At 38.6% G+C, this 12,703-nt stretch overlaps 1 protein-coding gene across 1 annotated transcript; it reads left to right on the top strand.

Annotated features, from left to right (window-relative positions):
* Positions 1–5,856: 5,856 nt before the first annotated feature.
* LOC143398937 (olfactory receptor 2M3-like) lies at positions 5,857–6,795 on the top strand. The gene has a single exon (XM_076855642.1). The coding sequence runs from the start codon at positions 5,857–5,859 to the stop codon at positions 6,793–6,795; it is 939 nt and encodes a 312-aa protein (XP_076711757.1).
* The last annotated feature ends 5,908 nt before the right edge of the window (positions 6,796–12,703 follow it).

Raw genomic sequence — 12,703 nt, 5'->3', positions numbered from 1 at the left:
CTATCTGGTTAGATTTTACTTGCATATATTTTGATTAGTACTTGCAATGGTTTAAATGAATGATGTTATCCCATTGGAAGGTCATGTTGAAACTTGATCCCCAACGCTACACATTAACAAATGTGGCCTCTGGTGTTGATTAAGTCAGGACAGTGGAGCTCAGAAGAGTGAAATCAGCCCCTTTATAAAGGGTCAAGGAGAAAGGAGACGTGGTTGTCTTTCTGTTTCTTCTCTTCTCTGATAGATGCAATGTAGTGGCACCATTTTAAAAGTACAGACCTAATCCTTACTGGAGTTAAATCTGTGCGTACCTTGATCCTGGACTCCCAGCCACAAGAACTAAAATAATTTCTGATGTTAAAAGTGACCCAATCTCTGGAATTTTTCCATAGTTCACAAAGAATATTTATTTTTATTTATTAATTTTTTTACAATGGAGGAAAACTGAATATTTCTTGAGGACCGAGGATGTAGCGTAGCTCAGTGGTAGAACACTTGCCTAGCATTTGTGAAGCCCTGGTTTAGATCCCCAGTACTGCAAAAACTAAAAACAGGCAAACAAAGAAGAATCCTTTTTAGATGTGAAAGGGTGTTTAACATAGTAAAATTCCTTGAAAACATTGGCACCTTTCATCATTTTAATTTTTTGTTATGTCCCCTAATATTACTTTACACATGCATGTAGAAACACCTTTGTCATTATTCCCCTGTTTAACATAGCTTTAATTTAATTTAAGAGATATGTATAACCATTTATACATTTTCGAGCATTTTTTAGTCAGTTGCAGTAACTACATCATTCCACATTTCACAGTCTGTTTGTGATAAAGTCTTCACAATGGACTTCAGATAGTTATACTTTTTCTTTTCCTGAATCCTCTATCTTATGATATATTCAAACATATTGTATAAGAAAGGAGAAATTGCCTTTTAAAAGGAAAAAAAATGTGATATCTGATGTGGAGAACTTTTGGTCAACAAACAGAGTAAAACAAATTTCTACTTAAATGTGTATTTGAAGCAGTATGTGAAAAATATGTCCACATACCTGGTGTGAGCAAGGTTGTGTGGAGTGGTGTGAGAGAATAGGAAAAAAAATAAATATAAAAAATAAACCTTTGGTCTTTTTCTATATGTATTTTATAAGAATATTCTAAGATGGTTATGAGACAGCTAGTAGTAGATTCCATCATCACAGATGGCAATCTTTCAAAAACAGAAAAATTCACAACAGTGCTGTGATCCCAAATGTAGAAGGGCAGCCTGAGTGAACACAGAATGACACCTCCTGATGTGCCCATTTGAAAGTAACTAATCAACTTTTTAAAAGTTATATTTACAGGTAAATAAGGAAAAAAAGAAAACTCTTAGAATTTCATTTTAATTAAGAATGAGAAATCGAACTGCCCTCTTTCCCTTGACCATATGGAGTTTATGGAGTTAAAAATCTTAAAATATTGAAAAAGCAGGGTCAACCAGAGAAAAAAAATATAGGGAATTTGTAATATTCATTAATAAAGTGAAATGACTTTCTTTTTATGTTAAATATTGAGTCACCTTTACAACTTCAGAACTAAATTTTATGAAACCCTAGGAGAAAACGTGGGTTGTAACACAGAGTACCATAATTGAAGACAGGGGACTGAATTCCCTGCAGGATTGCAGAAGCAAGCCACAGATTACTTACAGAACTGTGCTGCAGAGGCTCACTCTAGAAATTTAAATGCTTTTGGTGGCCTTGGAAGTGGGGTGTCTTCTTGAACACATGTGGAAGGTAAGTCCCAGGAAGAAGGTATATTCCAAAATATTTAGATGGTTTGGCCATTGTGGAGTCCAAGTCACTGGGTGGAATCACAGGCTATTCAACAATTGTGTATTAGAAATTCTGTCATTTGAAATTCTGTCATTTGAAATTCTTCCAAATAATGAGGTGATTTTTCATGTTGATCTACAACTTACCCCTTTATAGTCACTGAAATCGTAGAATAATGCATTTCTTATATTTCCAACAGTTTTCAGATTGAATGAAATAATACTAGTGAAGATGCTAAGAGAATGTAATGCCTTGTTTACAGTGATATAAAATATGATATCTTAAGAATAATTGCAAGATACTCCAGTTCAATTGATATTTATGGGGATCTTAGGAACATGCCTTATACATTAATCTCGGTTGGATTAGGAACGTCTCAGAAATAAAAAGCACATAACTTACCAATCAGAAACCAACAATCTCATAAGGAAAATGAAGGGGTGACAAGGTCTGAGTAGAAATGGCAAGATTCATCTGAAGAATGCACGCTGTGACAGATGTGATTGCATGAGGAATTTTAAGGGGTAGCTTATCTTTAAGACAACCATGTGAGTGGTGGAGAGGACAGAAACAAAATCCTAGAGATGCTATTTAATTTGTCTGGTGATAAAAGAGTTGGTGTAGAAAAGAACGTAAGCCCAGGTTTTCCTGAAATAGAGGTCCTGGCCTTCATGTGCATGCAGAACAGAGACGGGAGCCCTGTCGAGCTCGGTGTGTGCAGAGCTTGCCCTGGAACAGAGAAGGGAACAGAAAGCCAGCTGTGTGGCTGGAAGTGGAAAGAGATGTGGCTTTCAGGGGTCCAGGACTGTAGGGAAAGAATGTAGTTGACTGACTGTCCCCAGGCCCTGCTCAAAGGAGAATGATGTTTTCAAAACCAACAACCATGAAGCGCTGCTCATGCCAGCCCCCGTGGCAGGCAGCCAAGATCGCTGAGAGCTGTGGGTTCAGATTTGGCAAAGATAGAAGCAATGCATTAGCCAAATGTGAGATGAGAATCAGCAGAAGTTTGTGGCCTATTTGGGCAAAAAGACAAGCCAGAAAACAAAAGCAGATGAAGAAGTGCCTGGCGCGTGGAACTCCTGCTCCGAGGAGCCCCCATCTTTCTTAGCATCCCTGACCTTTCAGTTATAGGCTAGCTAATCCCATGATTTGTGTCCAATCTGAAAGATGTCTCTCTGATGCTCTGGGTACCCTTCAACTGCAGCACATGCAGTTGAAACATAGCTGCAGAAAATAGAAAAAGGAGAGGATATTCAAGAGCTGACTTGATGTGTGTCATTTTCCCACAATTTTATAGTCATCTGTGTATTTCAAAACATAGAGAAAGAAGGCCAGGCAGGATGACAGCACAAGGGAGCTTGAAGAAGGAAATGCATATTGATAAAGAGAGGGGATGCAACTGGCTCACGGGAGTGGTCATATCTACTGGGCAATATATTTCAATCAGCAAGCATGGGCAATCAGGAGCATTTTTTTTTAACTTGATTCAAGATTTTCCTGAGGGGTGTATAGTGAAAGGGTTGCACAAGGGTGAATGATAGAAAAAGGTTTAGAACATAAAATTAGCCCTTTTGAAACATAGAGTACATTCTATAATCTGTAGTCACCCTGCTGAGCAATAGAACTCCAGAGATCACCCCTCTGATCTTGTCATAATCTAGGAGTCCTTGACCAACCTTTCTCATCCTTCCTTCTCCCACCCCATCCTCAGCCTCTGGAAAACACCATTCTATTCCTGGTTCTGCAAGGTCCACATGAGTGAGGCCATGTGGGGCTGGTCTTTCTGTGCTCAGATTATTTCACTTAACCTAATCTCCCCCATTCTGTCCATGTGGTTGAAAGCAGATCATAATAAGCACATTTCAAATATTCTAGAAGAAATCATTTTGAATGTTCTCCAACAAAGAGTCAAAAATTGTTTAAAAAACTAGATGAGCTTATCCTGATTTGAACATTATGCTACGTATCCACATACAGAAACATCCCTTGCACCACGTAAACATGCAGAAGTATTATATGTCAATCGAAAATAAATATAGCATAAATAAATTGCATAAAGAAAACATAATTAGCAAAAATCTTATGAGGGGTGGGAAAGTAAAAAATTTTAAACAACTAAGCAGCATGGTTTGTATTATCCCACACAATCAGGGTTGAATTTATTGTTAATATAGGAACTGTGAGAAGCGTTGATAGGACATGTGGAACTGATGAGGAATCAAGGCTTCAGGGAGTGGAGTGTGTTCACATAGTGGGGGACCTGTGCACAGACACTCGGGAGGACAAACAACTAAAAACACAATTATAACAATTTGTTCAGATAACATTAAAGAAAAAATAAAATGCCTGATCTCCCAAGAAGGAGGACCAAAAAGAAAATGAAAAGGAGGTCAAAACACAGAATTAGAAAGATGCTTCTTTGCAGCCAAATAAGGACTCGTAAAAGGATTTTCCAAAAAATATTGAAGAGATTGACGTTTGCATAAACTACATTAGTTAGAGAAAGGGGCTGGGGTTGTGACTCAGTGGTAGAGCTCTCACCTAGCATGTGGGAGACCTGGGTTCAATCCTCAGCACCAGATAAATAAATCAGTAAAGGTGTTATGTCTCTCTATAACAAAAAATATTTTTTAAAATAGTTAGAGATAAGGTAGGGATGGGCTTTATTCCCTCCAGTGGTACTTATTATAAAAATACTTACAGAAGCCATAACACAAGCAACGTTCTAAACAGCTTAAGGTTTCATTTCATAACTTCATGCCAACTTCTAATATGCCCATTTACAGAGTGAAAAATAAGGCTTAAGGAAATTGACAATTACTTAATGTCACACAGCAAAAATAACCTCTAGTCAGAGTTTGTGTTCTGTGGGTCCCTCTGGTGGGTCCCAGGGAGAAAGTTTGTGACCCTCTGGTGGGTCCCAGGGAGAATGGCCTATTCTAATGTCTCACAGATACACCTGAGAAGTGATGGAATAAGAGAAGAAAACACTGGTGAGGACCGTCTTCCATGATAACTCATTTATCAGAAACATCCACTGGTTAACAGCTTCTATCGGTGTGTTAGGACATGCTTCCCTCTACATGAAATTTTATAAACACCACAGTGTGATGAAGAAGGTTACATGGAAAATGTAGCAGAAATGCCACAGATCCCAGGAAATCCAGGACTCCTCCCATGATCATAGTGTTGTTTGGAAAATAAAGAGAGACCCAGAGACAAGATGCAGGGGCAGGAAAGGTGGCAGAATGGCAGAGGGGTCAAGCTGCCAGCTTTATTTATATCTATCGTACTTTAGGTCATTGGCATCATTAGGACTTATTGTTCATGGTATCACTAGGCATGGTACAGACTTAGCAACATCATGCAGCTTATTCCTCAGTGACATACTAAGTTGCAATATCCAATGTCTCTCAAGAAGTTCCATCGTATAAAGTTACTGTTATGTGGACAGGTTTAGGTTCAGTGAAACATTGTGGTTGTCTAACAAGAGAGTTCCTTTATTCCTAGGAACTGTGTGCCTAAGGTCAAGGTAGAGGCTGATGAGACTAGTACAGAGCCTCCTCATGCGGGGCATTGCCACATCAGCTAGGCATTGCACACATGTTAGTTATCTTAGTGGTTCTTAGGAGAAACTGCAGGATGTCCTAAGGGTGGGAAACAGAGTGCCTGTGACCCCCCAGGGAGTTTGCTCACCAGAGGAACACTTCCCTGTGTATTTGCACAGTCAGAATCCCTACATAGTGTAACTATAAAGGGCATTGACACTACACCTTTGAGCTGAGTTCTCCCTGTAACCAGATTATGTGACTTTGAGAAGACTTCCAGGTTTTTACTGTGAAACCCAGCATGTGCAAAATGTAGGTATCTTGCATTTAAAAGCACATCAAGTTACAAACAAGTCTTAACCACCCTGATGTACAAATCAAAATTACATATATAATTTTGTAGTGTGCTTGTGTAAGAGAAAAATCCTCCATATTTCCATAGCACAAACCTGCCCATTTCTTACATGCTGTCCTCTCCACAGTGAGCAGCTCACCATGGCCTGGGAGAACCAAACCTTCAACCCTGTCTTCATCCTGCTGGGCATCTTCAATCACAGCCCCACCCACACCTTCCTCCTCGCTCTGGTCCTGGGCATCTTCACAGTGGCCGTCATGGGGAACTCCACCATGGTGCTCCTCATCCACCTGGACGCCCAGCTGCACACCCCCATGTACTTCCTCCTCAGCCAGCTCTCCCTCATGGACCTCATGCTCATCTGCACCACCGTCCCCAAGATGGCCTTCAACTATCTTTCTGGCAGGAACTCCATCTCTCTGGCAGGCTGCAGGACCCAGATATTCTTCTACGTGTCCCTGATGGGAGCCGAGTGCTTCCTGTTGGCAGCAATGGCCTATGATCGCGATGTGGCCATTTGCCACCCATTAAGATACCCAGTTCTCATGAGCCAGAAAGTCTGTGGCCTCATGGCTGCTGCTTCCTGGCTTCTTGGCTCCCTTGATGGTATAATTGAAGCTGCAGTTGCCTTGTCCTTCCTATATTGTGGTTCCCGGGAAATACCCCACTTTTTCTGTGATGTCCCTGCCCTGCTCACCCTTGCATGCACTGACACCTTGACATTTGAAAAGATGATATTTATCTGTTGTATCATTATGCTTCTGTTCCCTGTAGGCATCATCATTGCTTCCTATGCTCATGTGATTCTGGCCGTCATCCACATGGGGTCTGGGGAGGGTCGCCGCAAAGCTTTTGCCACCTGCTCCTCCCACCTCATGGTGGTGGGCATGTACTATGGAGCAGCCATGTTCATCTACATGCGGCCTACTTCTGACCGGTCCCCCACCCAGGACAAGATGTTGTCGGCCTTCTACACCATTCTCACCCCCATGCTGAACCCCCTCATCTACAGCCTGCGCAACAGGGAGGTGTCCAGAGCATTCATGAAGCTGCTAGGGAAGGGAAAGTCTGGAGAGTGAGCTGGGTAATGGTGTTTTTGCTTTGTTTTTGAGCACACTTGATATGCTTATATTTATATGCAGGCTAATGCACATCAGCATCAAGTTTTCTCATCTTTGTAGTTCTACTATCCACAGCATAAATCACCAGCAAACATTGTTAGGAAAGATAATGCACATCTGTGTGTTGTCCGTACTTAGCAAATGGAGGTGGTCATCTGTGGAAGCAGCCCCTAAATTGATTGTAGCACTCAGATTTTTAGCATGTGGTACATTTAATCTGGACATGGGATTGCTTATGTAGAGTCCAGTATATCCTGGACTTACCATTTTGCTGAAATGACTCATCGTTTTTTATCTATTGACTCATAGATAACTTTTAATATAAATATTGAAATAAAGGTAACTTAGGTGGAGAAAACAGGCATTATTTGGAGGTTTGGCATGTTGTGTTTGGGGTGAACACTGTCCTTTGGGGTACTGGATGACTGAGAAAGTCTCATTTATTTTCTTCCTCTACAGATATCTTATACATAGGATACTGAAATGTTCTTAAGAATTTCTGAGTTTGGATTTTACATCCTTAGGTGTTCTAAACCTTAGGTGTGGAATATACTGCAATTGATTTGCTCTGTTTTTTGAACAATTGCTTAACTGATGTGATCAATATTTAATAGAAAATTGTTTACTAAAATCTTCATATTTTTTCTTAAATTTTATGTATGACATACATATTTATACATAGATAGATATGTGGTTGTTTTGGTATTATATAAGATGAAAGGCAGTCGAGATTTTACCCTACCCCTAACTGCCTTATAAAACCCCTATTATTGTGTTGCTTTCTTCTTCTCCATAACACTAACCACAAACCTAGCACTGTAATGAGCTTCTCTTTATTTTAAGCTGGGCCTTCTGCTCAGTGAGTTTTTTTGCATGTGGCTCAGAGTCATCTTTCACACTGCAGTGGTTGTTGAAGTGATCCCCTTCCTCTGCAGCAGAGGGACTCTTGCTTTCCTCTCTGAAGCTAGCAGGACTGTTTGTTCCTCTCAGGGTGAGGCACGATCCTCTCTAAAAAGCCTCCCAGCTGGTTAAATCAGGCCAATATCAGAATACCTCCCTTTATATGGCTTAAATAAACCGAAGTTGGATCTTAGCATCCTGAAAAAAAAAATCTGCGATCCTGGCATATAATGAACTTGATCCTGCAGGTAAAGCTAGAGGGTGCAGATCATGAGAGGAGCTCAGCATTCCTCCTTCAGGATATGCCACAAGTCATTGCAGACCCATATCCACACAGACACAGAGATGACATCACCAAAAACTGGTCCTGGCACATGTGTCTTACAATAGTGGTGATTTTCTTGCGGTAGACTGCACTGTGTCAGCTAGGAATTCTTTACACTTCTTTTTAATGGACTAACATATAATTTGGAGGTTGATTATGCTTCTCTAATTTGCACATTGCTCCTCTACTTACTGTAAAACAGCACTCAATACAGTGCATGCAATAGTTTATAAACAGGGATGGCTGTGAATTACTTTCACTCTCTTTCCCTTTTTCAGGTCTAGCAGACCATTAAAACAAATGCTTCTCCTCTGCTCAAGCACACAGGTTAAAAAGTAATATCTGAGTTCAGTGAAATAATTCATAACACTTTTCTACCTTATTAAAAACAAGACTACTTTAGAGGTGGGGCATGATTGCACTAGACTATAATCTTAGCAACTCCAGAGACTGAGGCAGGGGACCACAAGCTTGAGGCCAGCCTCAGCAACTGTTTCAAAAAAAAAGACTGGGGTGATGATTCAGCGGTTAAGCTCCCTGAGTTCAATCCCCCAAAACAGGAGTGAGAAGAAAGTCTACTCTTCACTACTCTTCAACCAAATTGTCTTACTCATATAATTGTTTGAATTTTTTATAGAAATCTAATTCAATTTTACGTTAAACCAATGTTTTTATATTTGACTTTAAGGAAGTAAATATAATGATAAATAGGCAAATATAATAATAAACACTATATTACCTAATCAAATAATATTACTAGCTGGGAAAATTTCTAAGCTTATTAAAGATAGAGTATACTAAAAGATTATTTACTTTAAGAAATATGATGGTTTTCATATAGATATAATGAATCAAAACTGCAATTAATAGCCTAAGTCTTTGCTAAGGTATTTAAAATGTTAAACTATAACAAACTTTAAGTCACCTACTAATGATTATGGTTTAGAAAAATATTTTGTCTCTATGTAAATGAAGCTTCAGCCTCTGATATTTTTTAAAATAAATGATAAACCTTGAGATGAATGCTATGATCATATATTTCCCATAAATCATCTATATCATGTGTGAAAAATTTTATGATATATATATGTATATATATATATATATATGTATATATGTATATATATGTATATATGTGTATATATGTATATATGTATATGTATATATATATATATATATATATATATATATATATATATATATATGTATATATGTAATATAGAGGAGAGGAATTCCCTCACAAAATGTGTAATGTTAAAAGAATTGAGGCACGGACTCATTGTAAATTTAAAACAATAGAAAATTTTAGAGCATTTTCACCAATAACGTACACATTTTTAAAAAGGAACAATACAATCCAAGTCAGAGGAATGATCTGATTCAAATACCGTACATGCACTGGATGTAGACGTGTAGGATTCAAATGTGGTCCTAAGAGCAGTTCAGTGCCAAAAAGTGTGTAGAAGATTGAATAGCAGAGTGCAGGCTGGAGTTAGACCTGGGTCTGGGGAAAACGGAACAAGCAAGTGGAAATGCCTAGGTGGGAGGTGAGGAGCCGAGAACGCAGGCGGTGGACGCCCAGGGCCGAGGGCAGTGTGGGTGAGCAGGGCCTCAGAAGTCAAGGAGAGCTGAGAAGCACGTCTTCCTGGCAGGAATCGTGTCTGGCATTGCTCAGCGTGGATGAAGGGGTAGCTAGCGAGGCCCAGGGACCTAAGCTGTCGTCTCAATAAGAGAGAACAAGGATTTTAGAGCAGCACTAAGTACGCAGTTCCACGTGCCAGCTGCGGTGTGGCGCCCTCTGTCGGAGCCTCACCCGTCCCTCCTGGGGCCCAGCATGGATCTCCCATGCCACGTAAGTCGCCCACTTACAGTGTAAGATTCAACGTGTTTTAGCATCTTCCCGAGTGTGGCCATAATCGACATAGTTTTACACCTTTATCACCCCACCACCCTTCGTTACTAGCAGTCATCCCCCACCCACACCACCTTCTACAGACGCTGACCCTTCTACAGACTTCTACCTGCGGATCTGAATCCAGCTCTCTCCATAAACTGGGTTATTAGTGTCCCAGGGCTGGTCAGTTCTACTCAGCTGGTCCTCAGGGCCTCCGTGTTGCAGGTGTCAAAACTTCAACCAACATATTACCCTACAATATTCTACCATATGGATACAATCTATTGGTTTGTGCATCTTTGCACTGGGCTCATTATCCCTTATTTTGAAAACGTGCATAAATTTTTGTGTAAAAATGTGTTTTCAATTACTTTTAGTAAATCATTAGGAATAGAATTAGGAGGTCCTCTGGTGACTCTATGTCTAACTTTTTGATCATTTACCAGATTATTTTTCAAATCATACTACCTTTCACATTGTCTAATATAAGAATAGTACTTTACATTCCAACTGGCAGTGTACAGAGTTATAATTGGCCCACTTTCTCACAAACACTTGGTATTATTTCTATTTTGAACAAAATGATCTGGGTGTGCAAGTTGATATCTCATTGTAGTGTTCATTTTATGTCCCTGATAATTAATGATGTGGTGAATGTCATTTATGTACTTATTGGTCAGTTGTGATATCTTTTTTTCCAGGAAATGTCTATCTGGTGATTTGTTAATTTTTAAATTGGGTTATGTATCTGTTTATTATTAAGGCTTAAATGTTATTTATAGTTCTAGATATAGGAGTATAACAGAACATATGAGTTACAAATATTTTTTTTCTATATGTTATGTAGTTTTTCATAGTTTTCTGATGTTCTAAACACAAAAGCTCTATTTTTTGTTGTTTTTCATTGTGATGAATTTCAGTGTTATTCCACTACTTTTTTTTCTTGCTTATGCTTTTGATATTATGTCAAAGAACCTATTTCCAAATCCAAAGTAATAATTCTTTCTTTCTGTTTATATTTTCTTCTTAGATCTTTATAGTTTTCATTTTCTGTCTCAGATAATTGATGCATTTGAGTTATTTATGTATGGTATGTGATACAGATGCAAATTTACTATTTTTCATGTGAATAAATAAACAGTAGTCTCAGTGCACAAACACACAATTTACTGCGTCAGCATATTAATTAAAAAATCACTCATATTGCCAGGTACAGTGGTGCACACCTGTAATCTCATCAGCTCACGAGGCTGAGGCAGGAAGACAGCCATAGCAATTTAGCAAGATCCTGTCTAAAAAAATTTAAAAAGGAGCTGTGGATGTGACTAAGTGATTGAACACCCCTATTTTCAATCCCCAGTACCAAAAATACAGGAAAAAAATTACATATATGAATGTAAGAGTTTAACAATTATATCTAGTTGATCTGTATGACTATTTTTACGCCAGAACAACAGAATCTTTAGTACTGTAAGTCTGTAGTACGTTTTAAAATTGATGTGTGAGCACTATGAATTTGTCAACCTTTTGTGCAGAATTGATTTTGTTATTTGAATATTATATGCTAAACTTGTCAATTTCTGCCAAAAATCACATGGTAATGTAATGTGTTGTTTCTATAATTTAATATGAGACATTTTGCCACTTGATGATAATGTCATCCATGCTATAAACTTGGTATATCTTTCTATTTCTTTGGTTATTCTTTAATTTATCTAAAACGATTCTTTTGTTTAGAGTATAAATTTGCACATCTTTTGTTTTCATTATCCTGAACAGTTTGTTATTTTTAACATAGTGATAGGTAGACATTTTTTTTTCTATATGGGGGATTGAATCTAGGGCCTTACCCATGCTACAAATTACCACGGAACTATTCTTCCAATTCAGGAATTATTTTTGTAATTGTTTAGTCCATTCATTGCCAGAACATAGAAATACACTTGAGTTTTATATGTTGATTTTTTTTATTCTGAAAATTTACAAACTCATAATTAGTTGTAGTATATCTAAGCAGTTGAGAAGTTCAGGGTGTTCTCTTTTTATTTCATTCCATTGATGTGGCTTTCTAAATAGTAATACTGTACTGGCAGTGCTGTGGCACCAATTGTAACATGCCCGAACCCAGGCACATATGGATGATTCCAACATTTTAGAAAAATGGGAATGATTTATTTCAAATCAACACACACTAGAGACTGTAAGCATTAAGGTGAAAATTTTTAAAAGGTAAGAGAAATATGTAAAGAAAAAAAATCACAAGAGAAATTTCAGAGCACTTAGGTAGGAAAATGAAATGCATCATGATACCTACTGACTTACTGTCATTTTGATTGGTACTACATTGACTTTGTAGATCAAGATGAAAATACTGACATCTTAACAACATCGAATTTTCCTATTTATGAATGTGGATTAGCTCTCCATTTGCTTAGTTTTTCTTAGATTTTTCAATTCAAAATTTACATCGGTGTTATGATTAGAGTGTTAAATTTATACCATAGAAGGACGACCCCCACCCACCAGCAGACACCCCCAGGAGCTCAGGCCCAGCCAAGATCTGCCTCCACCAACCTGTGTGGGAGCCCAGGCCCAGTGTAGACCTTGGTTCCACCCCCACTACCACCACTGCCTGAGAGCCCAAGTCTAAACCACTTCCATCTTGAGACACTGCAGTCATCCTCACAGCCTTCTCCATGCAGTAGCCTCTACCTTAGGACAACAGACAGGACCTAGGAGCTACCTTC

The sequence above is a fragment of the Callospermophilus lateralis genome, chromosome 5, assembly GCF_048772815.1.
Source record: "Callospermophilus lateralis isolate mCalLat2 chromosome 5, mCalLat2.hap1, whole genome shotgun sequence".
NCBI lineage: Eukaryota > Metazoa > Chordata > Mammalia > Rodentia > Sciuridae > Callospermophilus > Callospermophilus lateralis.
Note: the sequence above shows the minus strand (reverse complement) of the source record. Positions and strands in the feature narration are given on the sequence as shown.

Excerpts from the sequence above, each read along its gene's own strand:
- LOC143398937 (XM_076855642.1), top strand. The coding sequence starts at position 5,857 with ATGGCCTGGGAGAACCAAACCTTCAACCCTGTCTTCATCCTGCTGGGC.